Here is a 23497-nt window from a genome sequence, read left to right as displayed (position 1 = left end):
TGCAGGGCGAGCTGGATGCCCTCCGAGCCCAGGTGCAGAGGGACTTAGATAGGCGTCTTGGGAAGATGGCACAAGCCTCTCAGGTAAGGGGACAAGCATGGCGGTGGTACCCGGGCAGGACATCCTCACCACTGGCATCACAGGTCTCACCCCTTCCCCTTCTCCTGACAGGAGATGGAGGCGCGCTTGCTGGAGCTGAACTCGGAGTGGCAGAGGTAACGCTGGCTGTCTGGGCAGAGCTGCTGCTCTGTTAGGGGCAGGCAGGTAGCAGGGTGAAATCCGCATAGCGGGGCTTAGGAAGGGGTTTCCAGGTCTCGTTTGCTCGGGGCAAAGGAGAGGTTGAGAGGTACGGTCTTGGGTGGGGAAAGGAGGGATGGGTATGTGGGTCTTTCGGCAAGAAAGTGCCCTGGCTGGCAGCAGGGCTCAAAGGGTAATGGCAGCAAATGGCCTTCACCACCATCATTTTGCATCACCATGGGGAACGTGGCCCTTCAGCTGAGGGGTGAGCTGGGGATGCTTTCCCACAGGATGCAATAGAAGAGGTCATTGCCACAGGAATTAAAACCATTTGGGGCTGGAGATGGGGTTGAGCGTAGGTGATGGGGGATGAACCTCCTCCCCCAGTTTGCAGAGGGGAGCTGGGACTGTCGGCACATGACTTTGTTGCCTTTCTCTTGGCACAGCTCAGCACAGGAGGGCCTGCGAGGGAGCTTCCAGCAGGAGGTGGGCAAGCTGGAGCAGGAGGTGGCAGCGCTGAGGAGGGAGCTGGCCAGCCTCAAGTTGGACCAGGAGGTGATGGGGAAGCACGTGGAGGGGATGCAGGAGCAGCTGAAGGCGGTGCGGGCTGACGTGAGTCCCCAGTCCCCACCCTGTTTGGCAGAGGGAGGCGTGAGGGACCCTGCCCTGGGGCTGAGCTCTGTCCCCACCGTTTCAGGTGGAAGGGCAGTTGCCAGCGCGGGTCAGCCGGTTCCTGCCGCAGCCCCAGCGGGACGGCGCCACCAGCCTTGTCCTCCAGCGGGAAGATTTGCAAGCGGAGCTCCAGGCCCTGGAGCGCAAGATCCTGGCCAAAGTTCTGGAGGACCGGAGGCTGTCGGCACGGGATGCTCAGGCCGGCATTGGAGTGGCCCTGCGGCAAGGGGGGACCGCAGGGGTGACAGAGGAGGTGAGATCTGGCCTGAGCCCCAGGGACATGGTGGTGGCCGCAGGCATGGGGTTGGCGGTGGTGAGGGGGAGCTGGCACAAGTGTCTGGCAGATAGCTGAGCCATAGGGACAGTCCTTACAGGTGGGACATTGATCCTGAGCTCACATCCCACCTGACAAGAGCATCCCTGAAACTCCTCCATCCCTTCTCTGCCACCAGCCTTTACTGGGTTGTGCCTGCGCCCTGCCCTGGAAGGGGTTGTGGGTGGCGATATCTGCACGCCTGTGAGGCTCTTGCTGTCTTAAAATCCAAGTTTCTGCTTATGCATCTTTCACCCAGAAGTGGGGCAGGTGCCAGCAAGGTGCCCACAGGTTGAGCATCTTGCTTACCTCCCTCCTTCAGCAGCACCGCAGTCATTTGCGGCGAACCATTTCAGCAGAATGACACCATGGGAAAAAATGAGCCTGCTTGCTTTGGAAAGAGTTGTTGGCAATTCCCTGTGGAGGGGAGGGATCAAGTGGGGATTAGCAGTCCCTGCAGCCTGCGCAGGCTTTGTGCACACTGAAGTTTAGACCTAGAGTGGTGCTGCAGGGTCCCAGCTCCTGGGGTCGGCCCCTGAGGGATGCTCTGGTTGGCTCCCACTGCGATGTCAGATTTTCCAGATGGGGATCCTGTGGGACCGGGTGGGGGGGACAAGGAGATGATGCTGGGGAGGACCAGCTGGGCTGTCGGGTTGTGTCTGGTACCCACCGGCAGATCTGGGGGCAGTCTGCCCTTTGGGATGGGGATGGGTGAGCCCAGCGTGCCTGGGTGCTGCCCCTTCATTGCACAGCGCTTCTTATCTGGGGTATTTTTAGCAACCTTGAACAAGGCTTCCCAGCCAAATGCATGTCCTCTCACTTCTGCCATGGTGATTCATCCCCTGGCTGTTCTGTGGAAAGGTCCGTGCGCCCTCTCCATCCCCATGGGGTGGAGGCGGGTGGTGGGGTAGGACACCTGCCCTGGCCCCTCAACCCTCTTTGTGCCCTCTGCTCCCGCTGCAGCAAGTGCATCTCATTGTGGGTCAAGCCCTGAAGCGCTACAGCGAGGACCGTGTGGGGATGGTTGACTACGCTCTGGAGTCGGCAGGTAGGTGGTGGGGGGGACTCGTGCCCTTCCTGGCAGCCATCCTGGGGAGGGGTGTCACAGAGCTTACCCTCTGCTGTCCCCTCTCCACCCCAGGGGCCAGCGTCATCAACACCCGCTGCTCGGAGACCTACGAGACACGGACGGCGCTGCTGAGCTTGTTTGGCATCCCCCTGTGGTACCACTCACAGTCCCCCCGTGTCATCCTGCAGGTGGGCACCCTTGGGGCAAGACCCCACCGAGGGGGAGGATGAGACGGGCCAGTTCTCGCGTGGGCTTGTTGGGTTCTCTTGGGCTCTCGCCGTTGCTCTAAGCAAGCAGCCCGGCTGCTGTCGGGGGGTGCGCGAGGCGGTGGTGGGGGGGGGGGGAAAGGGCACTGATGGTGATAACCTTGCTGGTGTCTCGCTCCTGTGCTCGTAGCCAGACGTCAACCCTGGGAACTGCTGGGCATTTTGCGGGTCCCAGGGCTTTGCTGTCATCCGCCTCTCTGGCACCATCCGCCCCACGGCTGTGACACTGGAGCACATCCCGAAAGCCCTCTCGCCCCAGGGGACCATCCCCAGTGCCCCCAAGGACTTCGCTGTCTATGTGAGTGCCCTTGGCCGGACCCAAGGGAGGGGCGGGGGGACATGGTGGGAGGATGCTGTGGTGGAGGGCACAGGAGAGGAGGGCTGGCGAGCCCCGTACCTGGCTGTGGGGTGCTCTGGGGAGTGGGTGTTATCCTGAAGAGGAGGAAGAAGCAGTACTGGGGGGAGCACCAGGCTTTGGGAAGGGTTTTGGGGGACACTAGGAGAGAGGGGATTGAGTAGGTGTAACTCTCGGTCTTCCTCCCCTCCCCCTCCCCATTCCTTCCCCACTGGCCCCCATCCCCACTTGTCTGTTTTGGCCTGGAAGAGCAGGAGTGGGGGCCAAGCATGCTTGTGTCTCCCTCTCCTCCCCTGGGTGTGCTCATTGCCTCTGGTTCTCCCTTTCTGTTTCCCTGCCCCCCCATAGGGCTTGAAGGAGGAGCGAGAGGAGGAGGGCCTTCTCCTAGGGCAGTTTACCTACAACCATGACGGTGACCCCATCCAAACGTTTTACTTGGAGGTAAGTGCTTTGCCCTCAGAGCACCCGACCCTGAGAAGAAAATGGGGTCCCTGGGGTCTCTGAGCCCTCAAGAGCTCTCAAGGGCTCACGTTTTTCCTTCCTCCTCTCCCCAAGGGTGATGCTGTGGGCATGTACCAGCTGGTGGAGCTCCGGGTGCTGAGCAATTGGGGCCACCCCGAATATACCTGCATCTACCGCTTCCGTGTGCACGGGGAGCCGGCACACTGATCCCTGGCTCCCATGCAGGACGAGGATGCTGCCGGGCCGACAGCAGGAGGGGATTCGTCCGGTTTGCTGCTTCGCACGTAGAAATCCTGGGATGCGCCAGCAGCCGCCCTGGGAAGCTTCTCCCCTCTGGGGAGAAGAGCTGGTGTTTAAGGGGCAAGGCTTTCACTCTTCCAAGGACTGGGGTGGTGAGGCAAGAGCATCCCATGTGGGTCCTAGCGCAGCCTGGCTTGTTTTCAGTGCGTATTGGACATTTTAACTTTTTAAGCTCATTTTTTATCAGGTCTGCGCAGCCCCTCGTCCCCGTTGCCCCGCTCCTCTCTGACAGCGTGCCTGGCGTTGCCGGGGCTTGGGAAAGGGGTACGTAGTTTTGCGATGTGCTTCACGCGGGCTTGGGTGCGATATGGCATATGGGACTGCGGTGACTGGCTTGGTGCCGCTGGAGTAGGTGGGAGCCACCAGTCCCAGCCACCGAGTCTCTCCCCTCCACGTGGGGTCACTTCTCCTGCCTTGGCGTTGGTTTAGGTAAAGATCTCCAGCCCTCTGATGCTGGGCCGGCAGAGGGGAAATAAGACAGTATTAATGAAGTATTAACATAAAACTAATGGTTTGGGGCAGCAGGGGGGGAGAAATTTGGCACGTGTTGGTGGCAGAGCCCGCCCCTGTGCTGCCATCCGTCCGCTCGAGCGAGCCCTCCTGCCACCGGTGGCTTTGCTGGGTCTTGGCAATGCTGTTGGCCCCCCTGGCTGGCCGGCTCCCCTGTGTTAAGCTTGACAATGCTATTGAAAACTCCTGTTGCCCGCTTCCCCTTTTGGGTTTGTTCTCTGTTGTTTTTTCTTTAGTTGTTTTGTTTTTAAGGGGGGCAGGGAGGGGGGGTATCTTCCAGTTGGGGTGTTGGCGATTTTTTTTTTTGTAGTAACAAAGGAAAAAAGACTTTTTCCATGCAATTTCTACTTAACCGGAGAACTCTATGTGGTGCCACTGGAGCGAGTGGCTTAGATGCGGAGAGGGCTAGAGCTTTGTTCAGTAGGAGAATAGCGCGTGCAGTAGGATAAGCTAGAATAAGATGAGCAGAGCTGTTTAAAATAAAGGTTGTCAGTGGCTTGGTAGCCGGACCTGGGAGACAAGGTCCTCTGTGGACTGCTGCTCCGTGGGGTGCTGGAGGCACTTCTGCCCTCCTTGCTCCGGAGGTGTCCTCCGAGACTGCAATGCGTGGCTGTAGCCTCTCGCCAGTGGCTGTATCTGTATATAGGTGACTGTTTGCAGCGAGCGGGAATTGCTGCCCCAGTTGCTCTGCACAACTCTCTGTGCCTCGGTGGTCTCTTGGGTGGGAGATGGGGCAATCCCCAGGGCTTGCAGGTGCCAGCATGCTTCTGCACCTTGGGGAGCAACAGGGCTTCCCCCCACCTGCAGTGCTCAGGGCTGCCGCTGTCACCTCCTGGTTCCTGATGGCAGATGGCTGGTGCAGGCTGACCTCCTTTCTCTTGGAAGGGCTGCCTTTCCCTCCTGCCTCTTTCTCACTGGCATTGCTCGGTTCCCTGAGCCCTGGCTGCAGAGGACTGTGCTGGAGCAGGATGGGGAGTTCTGCCTGCAGCGGGCACATAAATCCTGCCTGTACCCATGGTATGATGGGGGAGCTGTGGCAGGGGACTGCAGGAAGGGTGCACAGGGACGTTGCCCAGGCTGAGGAGTGCCAGGTCCGTCTGGCCACTCCACCTTCTGGCTGCCTGCATCACGCTTGGTTTGGCTTATGTTCTTGGATGGCACTTACAGCCTCCACGTTTGTCTTGTGTTTCGTTGAAAGAAAAGCTAAAGGGCTCATCTTCAGCCCTGTATGATGCTGGCATCATCCTTCCCCTGGCACCGCAAGCACTAGGGGAGCACTGTGTATTGATTCCCACTCTGGTCTTCTCTGCTTGAAGCACTGTAGGGTGAGGGGCATGGAGGAGGGGAAGGAACTGAAGAAGTGTCTCCCTTCAGCATCCCCTGATGTGCACTGGGCAGAGGCGCTTGAGCCCTGACCTGCTCCATGCCAGCCAGAAGGGATGAGGATGATGGCAGCATGTGCCTTCTGGAGGGGTCTCCTCACTCCAAGCAAGGGAAGTGAGCATGAAGGGCGCAGCCCCATCTCCAACAGGTTAAAAATTACCCTGTGGAGCCCTCCTGCAGAGCTGGGAGGCCCTGCTGCTGGGAGAAGGCAGACCTGCAGCCAGATCCAGTGACGATAAATTCTCTCCTATATTGAGCACAGTCTTAATTCTTGGCATCCACAGCCAAAGTTATTTTAAACTTGTCTACAGCTGCCCACTTGCCTTGGAGTACATGGAGTTGTGCTTTTATGAATGCCTAGACCTGTCCTGGGCTTGGCAGAGCAGCTCCTCTATTTAATTGAATGATAGAGAGCAGAGATGAAGCTCTCCCCCTTCCCCAGGGGTTCTCTGGCTGCTGGAGCAAATGCCATAACCATGAGGCTGGAAAACCCCTCTTCTTATGTCCCTTCTGGCTCCCTGGCCTCTGGGTTGGCTGTCATTTACCAAAAAATTATTTTGTGGCAAATCAGGCATGCTGGTGAGAGGTGGGAACAGGGGCCCTCTTTCCCCGAGGATGGAGTTGGAGTGGGGTCTCTGTTCCTTCCAAGGGGGTGTTAACTGCTGGCATTTGGCTTTACAGGGCAAGGTTGCCCTGTCTTTTGGAAGCGAGTCCCTGCTGTTCTGAGATAAAACCCCCCGGAGCCACCAGTGAGAGATCACCCTGGGGGTTTATGCTCTTCTCTAGGGGATAGTGCTGGTTTTAAAGGCCCAACTGTGTGAGGATCCCCAGGAAGGCATGCTGAGGCTATGTGTGCTTTTTCAGCCCCCAAATTCTGCATCAGTGCCAGGCTCCAGCCTGAGCACCTGAGCCCAGCCAGCTGCCTCTTGCCAGCAGCAGCTTGCAGGATTTCTGCAACACTTTCCAGAGCTGCAAAGGAAAAGAGGGCACATAAAACTGCTGCTTCAGTATGTGCATCTCTGCCCAGCGGTATTTAATCTTAGTGCTGATGCAGATGATGAACCTGATGAGGCAGGAGAAATGTGAAACAGCTGTTGGAGTGCATTTCCCTTATTTACTCCATTTCCCTCCTCTATTCTCCCTCCTTCTTGGTTTGCCCTACATGTGTTTATAAATTAGCCCTGCAGAAACAGATGGTTACAGGCAGGAGGCGAGTTTGTATTTGATGCTGTAGCCTGTTGCAAATGCTGCACTGTTTTGTTCATTTTATTTTTTAATCAACAGATTGTAATTTATGCCTATGCAAGAAAAAAAAGACCAAGACAAATAAATTATATCAAAACTTCTCCAAGTGTTTTGGGTGTCTTGCAGGTGAATTTGCTGGTGGGAATGATGCACAGCTAGTAAATAAAAGAGCTGCAAGAATAGCCTTGTCTATGTATGCTTGTGGCAAATCCTTGTTTTCCAGCCTGCCATATTAACTCTAGCGTCAGCAGTTTTTACCTTCTCACCGAGCAGCCTCTGGAATGCAAAAACTGCTTGGAGCAATAATGAAAACAAGACTTACTTTTAAAAACTCAAAATTCCTTGGGACTTTGATGACTACTAGAAGTCTCAGTCTGTGACAGACCATGGCTGTGTGCTCAGTCCATCCCACAGTGACCTCCAAGCCATCCCTGGGCATCAGCAGAGCCTGGCTTGGCCCTGAGGAGTGGCAGATGAGGCTGGGGCAGCATGGAGGGCAAGGACAAAGCCTGACACAAACCACAACTAAGGGTAGCTGCAGGTTGCTCTCTTTTCCTTAACATGGGCTGTAAATTACTCAGCAGGCAGCTAAGAGCAAGTAGAAAGGAAATACTTAGTTGTCCTCAGCATGAGGAAGTTAACCTAGAGCACAAAAAAAAAAGAGGCTGCAAAAAGGGAAATTGGACTGGCTGAACTTGAGGAGGGTCACACTGGTGTCTGCTTAACCAGGATGGGCTGGAGGCAGGCTTGTGTTGAGGAGTGCCCATGCAGCTCCTTGCAGAAGGCCACCACAGGGAAGGGTTGGCCCTGGATCTGCCCTCACTGGTTTTCCCTGGGTGGAGGGATGCTGGGCACATCGGTGTCCCAGCTGGGGGAGGGACACAGAAAAATGGGGAGGGGGACAGACAGAAAAAACTGCTATGGACAAAAAAAGGGAAGGGATGGGGTATTGGGTGCTCAGGACCAAGGACATTAGCAGAGGGGTGGGCATGCCTCCAGCAGCATCTCCACTCCCTGCAGGTGTCCATAGTGCCTGATACATCAGGAGTAAAGAGGCTGGGTGGGCCTTCACTCCAGCTACCACCAGCTCCCAGCCCAACACTTACCTATGTTAGGAAAGGGCCATGCAGAGCAGGAAAAGCCTTCATAAACCTCTGAGATCAACCGAGGAGGCATGAAAAGGCCCATTCCAAGCCCCGGAGAGTCCCACTGTATTTACAGAAACAGGTGAGGTACAAATCGCTGCGACAGCCTGGGGAAGCACAAGCTTATGCAGGCAGAGGAAAGGCTGTGCTAAAACTGCATCCTCTAGCAAAGTGTCTCCAACAGAGTTGGACCCAAATGATTTGCTATAGCAGCTCTTCAGACGCAGCATAGCTCACACCATGCAAGCATTCTCATTTCAACACTCTGCCACTGAGAAGCACTAAATCTTAGGCACAGTAAAAGCTGTCAGGGCTGTGCAGAGGCTCAGCAGCAGCTCTCCTGCAGCATGGCATGCTCTCCCCTGCTATCACTACGAACGCAGCCTCCTCTTGTAGCCAGCAAAGGAGCATGGTGCCAGGCAAACCCGCTTGGTCTGGCTTTCGGCATTAAAGCAGCAACTGCTGGTTTTCCAGAGGGACAAAAAGCAACAAGACATACTTTAACTTGGAACAAACTTTTTTAAAATTTATTTTATAGATCACACCAGCCTGAGTGATCTTTGAATGCTGGTCACAAAAGAGAGATCACACCAACTCCTTTGCACAAACTGAAGTAAACCCTCTTCCAGTCTCGGCAGGCTCCTTCATTTGGAGCACAAGGAATGGAGAAAGAGAAAACCGCCTGGAGCTCCCTGCTCCCCTCGGAAGCAGAGGGCAGTGAAATCAGATGCAGTTTGATGCTGCTACAGGGCCAGAAGATAAATGAACCAGGCCCTCATGCCCTGCTTAGCCACACTTCACACCCCCTCACAATGCGGGTGCTATTAGTGTTGTAGCCGCCTATAGTTCCTCCCTCGCCAGGAGAGTGCTGGTATTTAGGCACATAGCTTGGAAAGGACCGTCTGACCCCCCCTCCTTCCACCCACACTCAGGCCACTGCAGTCTCTAAGGCAAAGTACCCTCGTTTCCAAACCACGTTCCTCACTTCTCCCACGCCACTTAATCCTCTTGGAGTGCTGGTGCTGGCACCGGGAGAAGTGCTCTCTCCCCTCGCCCCCCGAGCCTGCTGTCCTCAGTCAGCTTGAAAGCCTACCTTGAATCACAAGGGGAACTGGAATAAACTCCACACAGGTGCCACAGAGTGAGAACCAGGAACAACCCGCTAAGGAGGGACAGAAACTTTTCAGTCTCCCTCTAATTAGAAGTCCTTCATTGGAGGAGGAAGCCCTCAAAGAAACAGAGGCTGACCGCACCTGCTGGGGAGAGCAACGATTTGATGAGGATGCCACCTCCTCCCTCAAAATGCTACCATGCTCCCACAGCTCACCAGAAGAAGTCGGCAGAGGATAACTCCTGTCCTCACGGGAGCCAAGAGGCGAGGCAGGGTTAGAAGAAGAGAGATCAGAATAAGCAGGGAATTGATCACTTGCACAACCCAGGGTTAAAAAACATGATAACAATAAAGTTAATTCATAGACCGTCCTTGCAGGGCCTTCCTGGAGAAGCCAGAATTTGTCATTAAAAAAAAATACAATCTTAAGAAAAAATAAATGAAAGTCAGAAAAATTACCACGTACTTCCAAACCTGAAAGCACTTCTATAAGTTTGGTACCAATTCATCATTGCCCTCTTCGGCCAAGAGGTGAGAAGACAAATCCTACCTCTGCCATGGCAAAGTTTGGCCAGCAAGCTCCAGAAAAGATTTGGGAAATCTTGGAGTAAACAAAATCAAGGGGAGGTCATGTTTGCCTAGTGTCTCTGTTCCAAAGGTGTATTACCACCTGTGATCTCTGTCCGTCGAGGTGAGAAGGCATTCTCTGGCTCAAGGACGGACTGAGTGTTCCTGCACTATATTCTTAATACTGTCAATTGAGCTGCCGCAGCCTTGAGAGGCAGGGTAGATTTGCTCCAATGTGCACTGAACAAACAATAGGAAAAGCAGCATGATGGGAAGGGGAACAGGATGGGCAAATGACTGCCCATTTAATTCTGTCTCTAATTAAAATCTTAAGTGCTATCAACATATTTGACAAGGATATTTAGTACAGGATTCCTCAATGTAACATCAGGAACTGCTTTCCAATTTGTTTCCCTCTTAGATCTCCAACTAATGAACTTCCTAACCATCTCCTTCAAACTTCAGTCACTACAACATTAAATTAAACCCACTTAGAAATAGTTTAAGATGGAGGGAATCCAGAAACATATTTGGCACGGGGCCACAGTGGTGAGGAAACAATGCCCTATGGAGCCATCCTAAGTAACGTGTTTTAACCTTTGCAAGTCTGAAATTTCAGGCATTTGATAACCCCTGGATCTGAGACAGCAAATAGGAGGAGAGCAGCAAGTCCTGTGGACAGAATTGGGTGAGGGAGGAGGGAGGCAGCTAACTGGCTCTTCGCAGTTCTATCCAGACTCTCCTCTCATCTTCATGCACACAAAATATAATAAAAACTAATAAGAATAAAAACTAAGCCCATGATGTACAAAAATGTGTCGATAAGGGGAGGAGGAAGGTGTCAGTTACTCAGTTCTGTGTGTCTTACCACCTTCATTAGCTTATAAATTATGCTCCTCTCCATCGCTTCCTTCAGGGAGGAGGGACGATTTTTCTGCAGCCAATCAGCTGGTATGGGTTTTGGTTTAAGCTGCTCTGGATCTTTTGGATAAGAAATGAAGGGAAGGGGAGGAATTCCTCAGAGGGAGGAGGAGTAAGAAATTCAGCAGCCACTGGCAGGAGTCACACAGGCTCCCTGAGACTTCACTTTATGGCGCTGACCTCCACGTCGCCGGCCTCCTCCTCCGACTTTTGACTGAAAAACAAGAAGATACACTTTAGTGCACAGCAACCTCTGAATCGGAGTATCAACACAGCAGGAGTTCAGATGGATTACACACACATTCAGGCAGCGGGAGGGCAGTTGTGACTGATCAGCTTCCTACCACTGCAGGAAGGAGATAAGGCAGACAGACACACCATGAAGGAAGGAGAAGAGACAGATAGATACACCATGAAGTTCAGCCCTTCAAGCTGGGGAGGACCTGATTTCCCCATTTTCTGAATGCTTCACTCCCTTGAGCGTCAGCAGATGCCATGGGGCTCAGCATCTGGGAAATCGAGGCCTCAGGCTCCCTTGGCTTTGTGCAGAATGGAAGGAGAGCTCCCCCACCCCCCTACCAGGGCTCTCTTGCTAACCTGACTCCGTTCCCAGCCTCAGGCCAGCAAGCCCACCGTTCTCTTTTAAAGCAGCCAAATACCTTATTGCCCTCACGGATGTGGGGCTCTTCATCCAGTGCAGGCTGAGGGGAAACAGCAAGGAGAGAGAGGCAGAGGTAAGCAAGAACAAAAGCAACACAAACTCTCAGGGGGAGGGACGAAACAAAGAGCAAGCTGGGAGCACTACTTACAACCACAGTGACACTACAAGACAAGGAGGAGATGGGTGATCAGTAAGAAGCCACAGGCATATGCAAGGGGAGAGAACCCCTGCCAGAGGGCCCTCTTTCAGCAGCCAGCCTGGCTCAAGAGGGCAAGATTTGACCAATGACAACTAAGACAGCTAAAATTAAGAGAGGGAACACTGACCAGGTCTCTTGACAGAGTCAGTTCCTGAACCTTTTACTTACTAGATAAGTACACTAAAAGGAGAAGTCCCATGTAATAAAGCTCATAAATAGCTCCCAAAGCCTGCAGTTAGAATTCAGTTTCCGTTCCTTTCAGCCCAGAAAGGCTAGGTAACCTTCTCGGACAAGCTGAGCTGAGAAGTCCTAACCAACAGAACAACCTGGATAAATTTCTCTCAAAAGAGATAAGCCTTTCCTCCTCCTTGGACGTCTCCATCCTCCCTCCTTGACAGGGCAGACAACCTGTGTCAGATACTACTACTGAGGTTGTAATTTCTCTAGCGTAGGGATGTTCCACCTCTCATTCAGACAGCAGAGACCCATTCTGTGACTGGTTGTTACATGCTTCACTAGTTCAGCTACTGGCTATATGGAGACGCTTCTTCACCGTGAGCACAGTCAAGTAGTGAAACAGGTTGCCAAGGGAGGCTATGCAGTCTTCCTCCTTGGAGGTCTTCAAGACATGACTGGATAAAACCCTGAGCAACCTGGTCTGACCTCACAGCTAATCCTACTTAGAGCAGGAGGTTAGACTAGACACTTCCTGAAGTCCAACCCAAATTGTTCCAGGATCCTAAGCTGCTAGCTGCTGAAAGCTCAGCCATGAGGAGTCATCCAGTCATCAGAGAATTCTGATTTCTGCTGTGAAAGTACTTATATTTCTATTTGTTTCTGTTGCACATTGAGTCCCAAGGTGAGTTCAAGGGTGTGAGGGGATAATGCTTGTGCTTTACAGTGCCCTTCCTCCAACAGATGAAACCAGGATGCAAAGAGCTAGGACAGACATGATGTTTTCCTCACTTACCAATGGTTGCAGGGCAGTAGGTGTAAGGGGCGCTGCAGCTGTTGAGGGGGTCTCGTCCCCAGCTGGTGCGCCTCCAGCTGCTGTCCCAGCTGGGGGAACACCATCCTCTCGTTTCGTAACGGCTCCCTTCTTGGTTGACTGCATCTTGATCTGCTGTGGTTTGGAGTTCATTGGCGAGTTATTGGTGGTCTGGAGTAACTGCAAATTACAAAGGGAGATGCCAAAATCAGCATGAAAATAGCTAGGCCAATATGGCAAGGTTCCATGCTGCTTTTTAACAAAAAGCTTTGAAAGAATTGATACCAATAGCCATCGGGAGAAGAATGCAGCAGCAGCTGTTCAAAGAAATCTAGGCCCCTGAGCTGCCCTCAAGAACCCTTACAGGGTGGAAAGGGCCACTCGGCTGAGGTGACACTCAGCCCTTCACAACGTGACTCAAAGGAACCAGCTACAAGCTGTCAGAAAGAGACCAAGCCGTAAGAACCAGAGGCATCTGGCTCACGCCCCACCTTCGCATTCCCTCATTCACACCAGCTAAGACCCACCACATGACAAAGCCCACTGATCATCTGCAACCCTTGTCAGGGCTGATGTTTGTGATCGAAGGACAGCCTCTTCCCTCAATTTTCCAGAGCTATCCGGATTCTCCTGCTGGCTTCTCAGTGCCAAAAGTAGCTAATGGGCAAAAAAAAGTCAGACTCTTCAGCCTTTACCTTAGTGATGGTACCCACAGCTTTGGTGCGGCCTTCACGGAAGACCAGACGCTGGTCTATATGCAAATATTCTGGGGTTTTGATGAAGCGAAAGTGCACTGTGGCTTTGTCCCCCGTCCGCAGGCAGTCCTTGTCCATGCTGAGAATCGTGGCCGTCTGACGGATGCTGCCACAATGCACTGTGAATGTAATGCACAAAGGCTTTCAACAGCCAGTGCCATTAGTGGAATAAGCTTCAGACTTATCTAAGGCAGCTCTTGCTACCCTACAGCTAACAGCGCTGAGTTTGGAATGTAAAAATTTACTGTGTACCAAAGACCATACGGGTCACATGGCTGCCTTTGTTCAGTCCTCAAAAAGAAAACACTTATAATCTAGAACAGTTGCCTTCAAATGGATACTTTCCTGAAGCATCCTCAACAGAATCCTACACGCCAAGCAGCCAGGCTAGAGGGCAGGACCTAAAATGCGTCCCTCAGTCAGCATTTGAAGCTGAAGAATCTACACCATGGAGATCTGGCTCAGGCAGGCTGCAAGTATGCTTGGAGACACACAACTCCTTTTTACCTGTAGCCTTCGGCACTCTCCTCTGTCAGCTCCCTCCCCTCTCTCTAATGCATTGCTGGGAAAGGTCAAACTAGGAACTATGGCTTATATTCAGGCTGACAGAGCCATCAGGAGGAAAAATTATCTCAGGCTAGAGCTGACATAAACTGTTACCACTGGGAAACAAAGATGAGACAACACTGAGACACATACCCATGGCCTGATATCGTGGGCTGATGGTGGTGGGGTGATGGAGCACCAGAATCTCTGCCTCAAACTCCCACGATGCTTGTGGATTCAGGCGGGGTGACACCATTACCATGCCTTTCCGGATGGAAGAACGCTTGATCTGAAAAGCAGAGACACAAAAAACCTTAGCGTCATTCTCCAGTGAAGAAATTTGCTTCTCTGGCTGACTGCATCCAGAAGGATCCTAAGGGATTTTACAGATATTAACTCGTGCTCACCAAAAGGCAAAGCCAGAGCTGTTTAGCAGTACGTAATGATGTTATGCAAAGGTTGCAAAAATAAAGTTCAGCTGAAGTTTCTAAGGAAGCTTTAGTTAGAGTGCTGGGAATGCTGGGCACCGACACAGAAGTTTTAACTCACTGATCCTTTAAAAGCAAAACATATATCCTGGTTGCACGTTACTCAAGCAGATGTTCTCTCCAAAAGTATGATGTCTGTTAACACAAAATGGTAAGACTGAACACATGAAGTTTGGTATAGCTTAAACTACATCCCCTTAAAAGCAGCGCAGCTTCTATTGACAGAAACCTTTCACCAGAGGAATCGCATCAAATTTTGCTAATTTTTAAACCCCAAATCATGAAGCTCATCCTACAAGTTGAGAGGAATAGTGTAAATACCCTGCCTAGGCCACTAATGCAGTTGCAGCACAAGAGGAGACTTTTCTTGCAGTGCCTCCACTTTGTTACACATCTCCAACACTATTCCTCATTACCTTGGGTCCCACTGCTATCCCCTGGCAGCTGTCAGGTGGAGCAACTGGGACATAGGACCCACAGAGGTTCTATGGGATTTTAATGCGCTGTGAAATGAGGCAGCTGAGGTTTGCAGAAGCAGTCTGGTTGCAGCTGAACTCCAAGAGCACTCTAAAATTAGGAGGGTGGTTCCTGTTCTGGGAGTCTAGAGCAGATCACCTCACCTTTTTCAAAGCAAAGGAGGCAGTCTGGCCTCCCCGCACTTCTTTGACGGGCATTCTCTTGCGGTGGATGGACTTGACAGCAATAGGTAGGAAGTTGCCAAGGGGATCAGGCCCCAGCAGCAGGGTGTCATTTAGCTTGATTAGGCCTCTCAGTGTCGTCCCAGACACAACTGTTCCTACGCCCTATGCCAAAAAAGAAAACAACAGTAATTGGGGTTACTCGACCACGCTAGCAGAAGAGCTCTAGAACTCCCCTCTCTAGGGAAGATGCCTTCTTCAACTTGAAAGAGGGAGCAGAAAATTCTTCCAAATACCAGGCCCCTTACCGGGACAGAGTAAGTATCATCTATCTGGAATTCTGCTGGCTCTTCTTCCCTGTAACTGGTCCGTGGAGACAAGAGATTAAGAAACATCTTCAGCAAATCTAGGTTCTCCCCAGTGACATTTGAAATCTGGAAAATTGGGCACATCCTGTAAAGGAAAATTGATGAAAATGGAGTTACTTCACCTTCCTGCCTGGAATTTCACATGTAGGGAGGCATCCAAAATCTTGGGACTGAATTCAATACACAGTGCTAGGAAGGGAGAGCCTGGCAAGCAGTCAGATGCACAACACCCCATGTTTGAAAACCTGCAACATTGCCTCTGCCTTCTAATGACATTCAGGAATAGGTGTAAGGTTCCAGGACTGAAGGAAGCCGAATACCCTGCCATCTTCTGCAGACTGCCCAGAAGCAGCCTCTCATTTCTGGCTCGGAGAGGGGAACACAAGCAGGTCAATCTCAGAATCAACACATTCTTATGGAATCAACACACCACATGGCAGATGCAACCTTCACACATCTAGACAATGGGACTCTCCTTCTGAATCTTCTCACCCAGTCTCCAAATAGGATCGAAAGAGAAATGACTCTCCTCTACTGCCGTTACCTCTCTGAGCTGAAGTTGGAGGCTGTTACAATGACATCATCCTTGCTCTGAACCAGCACGGGAATCTTCCTGCACCCTGGGGACTTCAGCAGTCGCTGTAACAGCTTCAGGGTTTCTTAAAGGGTGAAATGAATATTGTTAGGGCAGCATCTCCCGTCTTTACAAATCGCTTTTGTGGGGTCTCTCCCCGAAGGGAGACTGGTGCTCTTGCCACAAATAGACAGGAGAAGATGGCTAAAGGTGCATGAGTGAGACTGAGTTTGCTGCAGCCCAGGTGGGACTTAGGAGCCATTCCATCTTCCACTTCATGCCAGCTAGCCTGCTGCCAAGCGACACCATACAGGAACAGACATACATGTTTGCACCTGCAAGTGCAACGCTGTGAAGTAGATGTTTTATAGCTGTCTATTAAGTAGCTTTAAGCAGTTACAAAGTATTTCCTCTTCCTATAAAGGATTTTTCATATTGAATTCAATGAAAACCAGCAGCACACAGGAATTGAAATATTTGAGAATATGTGAATTAGAAATCAATTTTGACCAAACAAACCTCAACACACTTTCCCTGGCAATCAACCTGCCCTAGAAGGTTAGAGAAGCATGAAAGAGGTAAAGATCACCATCACAGACTAGGACAGTGTAGGTGGACCAGATCCAGAAATAAATAATTTTGGACAAATCTCATGGTTCCCAACTTTGACCTTTTGCCTCTTGTTAATTTATTTTCTAAGCCTCATATCTATCAGTCAGCAGGGGCATTACCTGATGTGCTAGCATCAGCCTCCTGCAAAGTGCCTTACAATAAATGAGGAAAAAAAAAAAGGCTAGTAAGGGCTTAAAAAGAGCAAATCATTTATATTCTACAATTGTCATCCAATTAGATGTTTTTTGTGAACAAATTATTGCCTATGGGAAAGTAATGTTTTGGATACAGAAACACAAACATCTAATCATGCCATCTGCTCTTCACAGATACACTTGAGCCAAATCTTGTGTCTATTTAATTTAAACAGAACATGACACAGGAGTGGCTTCTCCCAAGAGCAGCTCTTCTCTCCTCACTCCGAGCCAAACGTTCTCCTTCCTTCCCAGTTATTATCTTACGGTCGGGCCTTAGATTTATTTGCCAAACTTCTATTACAGAGACCTTTAGATTATCTTCTGATCGCATGCGTCTGTTTACCTGAAACATATTTAGGATTTTTACAATAATGAACTAACCACAGACAGTACCGGGAGCATTAACTTTCCTCATTCTTAGAACTGATTATCAAAAAAACCATTGCTCAATTAACCACAGCATGTTCCTGAAGGTATGAGAAACGCATCAAGAGAATTTTAAAGATGAGAGTTAGTCACAGCCTGAAAAAATGTCAAGCATAGGTTAAAAGGACACTGCTGGGGTTAGAGGTGCTGCTTTAACTGCTGCTGAGCAGAAAAAGTGCTAGCCCCTGCTGCTCACTGCCATCCCCACTTGTGCCTAGTCCAGTCCTGCTACCATAGCCCACATATGCAGCTGCTTTGAACCATGATTTATGGTTCAAATGTTGGTTGGTTGTTCAGACAGAGGAAGGAGCTGCTGTAGTTATGCCAGCATATCTGACATGTGCCCAGGTGAGCAGGATGTAACAAGCAGCTGCCCCTTCACCTAACAGCTGCTGGAGAACAAGTCTGATCACAGCTTAAGATCACACTCAAACTGTGGACAAGGAGGAAAGCAGCTTTCAGAAGAACTTCCAGACTTTCCCTCCAGGTTTAAATACCCAGAGAGAAAGCAAAGTCACAACCCCAACTGTATGCTTCTCCCCTTAGAGCTCAGTTAAGCAAAATCCTGTAGTAAACACTTTTGGGTTGCCCAGCTGAGTCCCCCAACTCGGGTAATTTTGAAATGGTGACTACGAGTGAACTGCCTGCAAAATGGGCAAAGGAAAAGGATAGATTTCTGGAAGGTGTTTAAGATGCAGTCACAAAATCAGATAAAGCAGCTTTCCTCCAGCAGTAATTCCTCAACCCAAGCAGAGGACAACGGCACATACAGAGGTAAGAAACAGCCCTGGAGAGAGCTTGTAGGACTCACCTTGAAGGATGTTGGCAGGGCACATGTCGATCTTGGTCACCACAACAAAGACAGGAACGTTAAGTGCAAGCGCCAGGCCCAAGTGCTCCTTTGTCATTCCAACAATCCCAGCGTTACTGCCAACCTACACCAGGGATACAAGATACGGTGATGTAAACGTTCCTCCTGCAGCGAGCTGGGTTACAGGGAAGGTTTTGTGTCAGACGTGCAGTAGGCTGTGATTAGGTTGTAGACGCGTCATTGGGACTGTATGAGCAGCCCCAGCCCATTTCAAATGCTGTTGGACACTGGCTAAGGACTCGTTGCTCCTCAATTTTAGCAAGGTGTTCTGGAGTTTAGAAATCTTTCAGTTTTCAAGAACCACACATCTTGGGCCTATCTGAGACCGACAGTCCTGGGGCACTTGCCTCAGAGCCCTGGCTAGATATCCAGAGTGACTGCTGCTCTCCACCTCTGGGAGATGCTGCCTTCCCTCCACAACCCCACAGGGACTTGGCAATAGGAAAGAAGTTGAGGCTGTTAAAGCTGTGAACAGCCCCACTCCTGCTGGTACCGTACATCTTTCTTGCTACCTACCATAAGCATGCAGAAGTCAGGTAAATGGCCGGTCATGCCAAAGACGGTGGTTTTCAGGTACTTTTCGTGACCAGCCAGGTCAATGAAGGTAATGACCTTGGTGGATTTCTCACAGATCTTTGTCCATTCCAAGCTGCCACCGTGGCTGTCCGGCTTGTTCACCACATTGCCTTCACTGTCGAAGCCCAGAATGTCATTGCCCACACTGCTGGTGCGGCCTGACTCAATCTCATGCTTGTGGCGGAAAAGCTTTTGCCGAGCGAAGCCTCGGCCATTGTCTAGCTCGCCATGTGTCAAGACACCTAGCAACGTGCTCTTTCCTGCATCCACATTGCCAACCACTGCTACCCTGGAGGGGAAAGGAAAAAGGAACCTGGTAAAATCTGATACCTGAAGAAACAAACAAGCAATCAAAAAACCCCAAACACCACTGCTCCTGCAAATAACTAGCTTTTTCTCCCTGACCTTCAAACAGAGATTCAAAAATGTTAGACCTTCACAAGCAGAGCAGAGATTCTTTCACAGTTACTAGTTAACAGCGGAGATCCCAGACTCTGTGGAATAGGGTGTGGAAGACTGTGGAAACATGTCACTGGTGTCCAGAACATAGTCAGCTGAACCCAACATTGCTTGATGCCATACAGAGTATCTCTCTTCCAACCTCTAGTCTCTGCAATCCAACATAAACACTGTGGCAATTCAAAAGAAAGACTAAATCCCAACTTGGTCTAGAATACCTCTGCTTTTCTCATCATTCCTCATGTTGCAATAGCACCAGGTGCTAGGGAGAGCACAGAAATTTAAATTGCTGTTCCCTGAAAAGGAAAAGCTCAAACAACAATGAAACGTTTTAGGGGAAAACCCTCTTCTACAGCAATCTCCTTCCTTGTCTCTGATAAAGATGGCTATTATGGCTGTTGGCAAATGTTGGAAATCCATTCCATCCAGATCTGGGCAGACTCTCAAGTCATGTTACACAAGCTATTATATGTCCATTAAAAAGTGACTTGGATCATCACAGTCTTGGAATAGAATTGAACCCTTAGTCAAAAGTATTGTATTCCAGCAGTGTGCGTATATGCACATGCATACAGATACATGTGTACATGTGACTCCCTACTGGGATTCCAGCCCACAAAAAGATCCCCAAGCTGCGAAGCTGTCACCCAAGCAGCAACAGCCCTCAGCTAAACACAGGCAAATCTCCACAAACAGTTTGTTCACAAAAGAGACAGCAACAACAACAAAAAGGCGATTTCATTAGCGAGGAGTGGTCAAGCTCAATTCCCTTTGTTGGGCAGCTACAACACCCAGACTCAAATCAGCGTTGCTGGCTCAGCATCACGGACTGCTCACACGGTAAAAATGCAGCTGGGCTGCTGACTAACCCTGTCTCCACCCGGCTCCTCACCTGACCTCCAGGAAGTCGTTGTCACCCACACGTTTCCGAACGAGGTAGTCGCGCACCTTGCCCCCTGCCTCCTGGTGCTCCCGCAGGAGGATCACGTCTGCCTCGATCTGCTCTGCCATGCTCTTCAACGTGGCATAGGATGCTTCCATGTCTGCCTCGCTCAGACCGTATTCAGTCCCATCTAGAATGACATTGAGGAGACAAAGGACAGTCAGTGAGCACCACCTTGCAACGGCCAGCAGCAATGTCATTCTGCCTGGGACTTTCAGACCGATTGGGATTTATGTGTGGACTGGAGATGTCAGACATGTAAACTGAATAAGCACCCTTTGCTCAAAATAAAAAAGGATGGTCTTCACTCTAAGTCTTAAAAGATACTAGAAAAGCACCATCTTTCATCTAGAGGAGTTTTCTTCACAATTTCTACAAGCAAATACTTAGGGACTGGCAAGAAAGACACATTTCTGTCTAATTCCCTTATTTCACATGCTGAAGGTACTTTGCTTGCAATTCCCTTCAGTCAGATAAAACACCTCCTCTCGCACTGCAATAAAGGGAAAAGCATTAACAAAAGGAAAGCTCTGACTGAAATATCACCACAATTAACCAGTGAATGTGGGACCAATTTAAACAATCAGCTTATTTTATAAAACCACATCCCAAGTGCACATTTTCTGCAAGTCTGGCCTGCACAGCAATTTCTTTAGTCCCCACGTACTCCAGTTAAAACAATGTTTTTGGCATGTCTCACTGCCTTCGTCCTGGCACTTGAAAGAAATGCTGACAGCACACGAGGCCAGAAAAAACCAAGGAGGCACTGCTGCCTCTGAACAGCCCACCCAACCAAAGAGCTGACAGTCAGAGCAAGCCAGTGGCAAGTATCTAGTTTCAAGACTACCACAGCTCTCAGCTTCTCTCCTAACCCAGGCGCTGAGAAGCTGCACAGATTTTAGGCCAGAATCCCCTCTGTGGGTAAAAAAAACAAAGGTGGAGAGCCACATTGCACCTGGATGACCAAAGCTATTGCTGGGTGCGCATTCATATGCATGGCTGACTCATCAGCTGGTAAGCAGTAACTGCAGTCTGCATGAGCTAATCATCATTTTAACTACTGCACAGCTCTACAACAAGTAGAGCTGCCGGGTGATTTCCAACCTAGCTCATAAGCTGGCTGAGAAGCTGTTCAGACGGTGGGGAAAACAAGAAGCACCACAGCTGGGGTCTTGGGTCATAGAAGGGGAATGAGATGTAGGGGACAGGAGAGGGTAAGAGCCAAGGGAGAAAGGGAAGGGTCACTACTGATGAGCCACCTGGCAGTCTTCACTCGCTCTCAGTCATCTGAGTTGGGTATCCATGATGATCAAAATCATAGACACTCAAAGTGAATGAGAAGGAGGGACGGTGGCAGGGATATCGAGATTTATTTTCAGTTGGCTATTGTTTCCAATTTACAGAAAAGATCCCCATCTTCCTCGACTATGCAGTAATCTGAAATGAAGTCAGAAGTTTTAGCTCATATTTTAAGAAACAAATGCCTACTTCTAAGTACATCATTGCAACAACCACCAGTTAACACCCTCACAAGGTATCCTAGAAGAGAAAGCAGTTACTAGCCCAACTAGCTACATCTCCCCTGCAGATGTGGTTATACCAAACACCGAGGATTCAGACTACACGTGGGAAGCTCGCTTGGACACAAGAGCATTATCCCTGTGATACTGGCTGCATGACAACTGGTCATCTAATCCTGGCTTCTCTTCTATGCTGGCTGCTTCATAAGATACCAAGAAAACCCAAAAAGCACACAGTTCTGAGGTAACACAACCCTCTCCCTCCATAATCTCAGCCAACCCTGGCACTAACGACATGGGTTTTGTATTCTTTTTCAAACGCAGTAACCAGTAGAATGTCTGATCATAATAACTTGATATCCAACAGATATCTAACATATTTGAAACATGCCTTTAGCCTTATGATAGCCATAGACAATTTTTTTGTATTCAGAAAAGAAATTCAAATTTCAAAGCAAGGTCATGCTCAGTATTATTTTACCAGCAACAGGTGCAACTATTCAAATTGTGAAAAAGAACAAAAAGGTAACCCATGCTAACTGCTAAAATCTGCAAAGGCAAATGACTGCAGTCACACCCGAGTTAACACACCAAGAAAAGGAAAACCTTTCTCCCCATAGTACAGACACACACTAACAAAGAAAGTCAGCAGCATATATTTTGGCTATCTCAAGTATCTCCAATACATTCCTGTGGGGTAAAAACAGACAGAACAAGACCTCCATCATACATTGAGGACATCTGCACTAAAACTATTATTATAATTTCAGATCTTTCGTCTTTTCCTGATGTGCCCAGACAACTTATGCCTTATTTCCAAAAAAGAACTTGTATGATTTTATACAAAAAATATGTTTAGCTCCACTACATAAGACAGTTGCTGGCAGGAATAAAATAAAAGAATCTGTCCCACATGTTCTGCTATACTTTATAGAGGTTTCCAAGTTATTCTGGAGAAGTAAGTACTACCTTCAGCAGCAGTCCAGTTAGATGAACTAGGTTTTTCTTATAATTTTAATGTTTTTTGTTGTTTTCCTGAGGAAGCTATACTCACCTGATCCTTGACCAATGACATAGATGGTCTCACCACATCCCTCATCAATTCTCTCTGACATCTGCCGGAGCAAACTGTCATACTGCTCTGAAGTTGGACTCACCATCACCAGCTGGAAAAAAGATTAAATATCCATTTGCAGATGTCAAGCAAACAATTTCAAAACCAGCTTCAGTTATAATGACAATCAATCTGAGATTGAAAGAGAAGGGCTCTTTTTCAAGGACCGCTTTCTGGTGGTCTGTTTTTGGTTGGTTGGTTGTTTTTTTTTTAAACCAGCTTTGCTGACAGCTATTTCCTTGTGACACCGCACAAGGTTATTTGTCTGAGCTCAGAGTTCATTTATGTTAGAAGATATACTTCAAAGCAAGTAAGAATACCAAGCATCTCATTTTGAAGTAACTAATGTTTAAAAGCCACATTTAAGTGAACATCCCACTTCTACTTCTCTGTAATACATGTTTCCATGCAAGGAAAACAGAAAGGGGAGGAGATATTTCCTCCAAAGAAATTCCTTAGCTGGGTACTCCACAGTCTCTGCTGCACAGAGTGCTACTGCTCCCCCAAAGCATGACGGGACAGCCAAAGGAAGCCAGCCAGACCTCACTGCTGGGCGCACCTAGGCACCAAAACCTAGAGCATCTCATAAGTCTTTCACATACTTGATCTCTCCTTTTGTTTTCTGAGGGGGCAGGGGGGAAGGAGAGAACATGAATAAGCATTATTGTCAAACTCCTAACAGACTTTAGGTACTTTACACTACAATGCTGAGGCAGACATACAAAGCAGTTTGTATGAGCATATTTGGACATTTCACCAGTGGAGAGCTGCAGTTTTGCAAGCCAGCAGCTGTGTTACCAACAAGCTTTGACTGCAGTTATTGCAACAACCACAACTTCCTTTGCCCTTCCCTGCAGAGGCATCAAGAGAAGGAAAAAGTGGACAAGAAACAAAGGGGAAAATGAGGACAACAAGACAGTGCTTCAGGAAGGATTTTTCGTAGAACAGAACGGTGTAGCATCATTTCTGGCAAAAACCTGTGTCACTCATACAGTACAGCTGAAGA

General features: G+C 49.6%; 2 protein-coding genes across 2 annotated transcripts in view; one reads left to right on the top strand and one right to left on the bottom strand.

The window, feature by feature from the left end:
- SUN2 (Sad1 and UNC84 domain containing 2) overlaps positions 1-6911 on the top strand; it is a 13309-nt gene extending 6398 nt beyond the window's left edge. Inside the window, exons 8-16 of the mRNA XM_009332677.1 lie at positions 6-83; positions 172-215; positions 684-849; positions 935-1162; positions 2186-2270; positions 2364-2479; positions 2688-2855; positions 3261-3353; positions 3468-6911. Of these exons, the coding sequence (XP_009330952.1) occupies positions 6-83; positions 172-215; positions 684-849; positions 935-1162; positions 2186-2270; positions 2364-2479; positions 2688-2855; positions 3261-3353; positions 3468-3581 (1092 nt within the window). The 3' untranslated portion in view covers positions 3582-6911. The remainder of the gene's footprint in view (positions 1-5; positions 84-171; positions 216-683; positions 850-934; positions 1163-2185; positions 2271-2363; positions 2480-2687; positions 2856-3260; positions 3354-3467) is intronic.
- Positions 6912-8460: 1549 nt separating this feature from the next.
- On the bottom strand, positions 8461-22541 carry GTPBP1 (GTP binding protein 1). Its single transcript, XM_009332653.1, has 11 exons — positions 22432-22541; positions 19807-19987; positions 18396-18744; positions 17820-17943; positions 15744-15858; positions 15140-15284; positions 14814-14996; positions 13859-13994; positions 13100-13278; positions 12387-12584; positions 8461-10770 (listed from the first exon to the last, which is right to left on the bottom strand). Exons 1-11 carry the CDS (start codon positions 22535-22537, stop codon positions 10678-10680), a joined length of 1809 nt encoding a protein of 602 aa, XP_009330928.1. The 5' UTR covers positions 22538-22541; the 3' UTR covers positions 8461-10677.
- Between the last annotated feature and the right edge of the window lie 956 nt (positions 22542-23497).

This window comes from Pygoscelis adeliae, unplaced genomic scaffold (genome assembly GCF_000699105.1).
Source record: "Pygoscelis adeliae isolate BGI_AS28 unplaced genomic scaffold, ASM69910v1 Scaffold399, whole genome shotgun sequence".
Classification (NCBI taxonomy): Eukaryota; Metazoa; Chordata; class Aves; order Sphenisciformes; family Spheniscidae; genus Pygoscelis; species Pygoscelis adeliae.
Note: the sequence above shows the minus strand (reverse complement) of the source record. Positions and strands in the feature narration are given on the sequence as shown.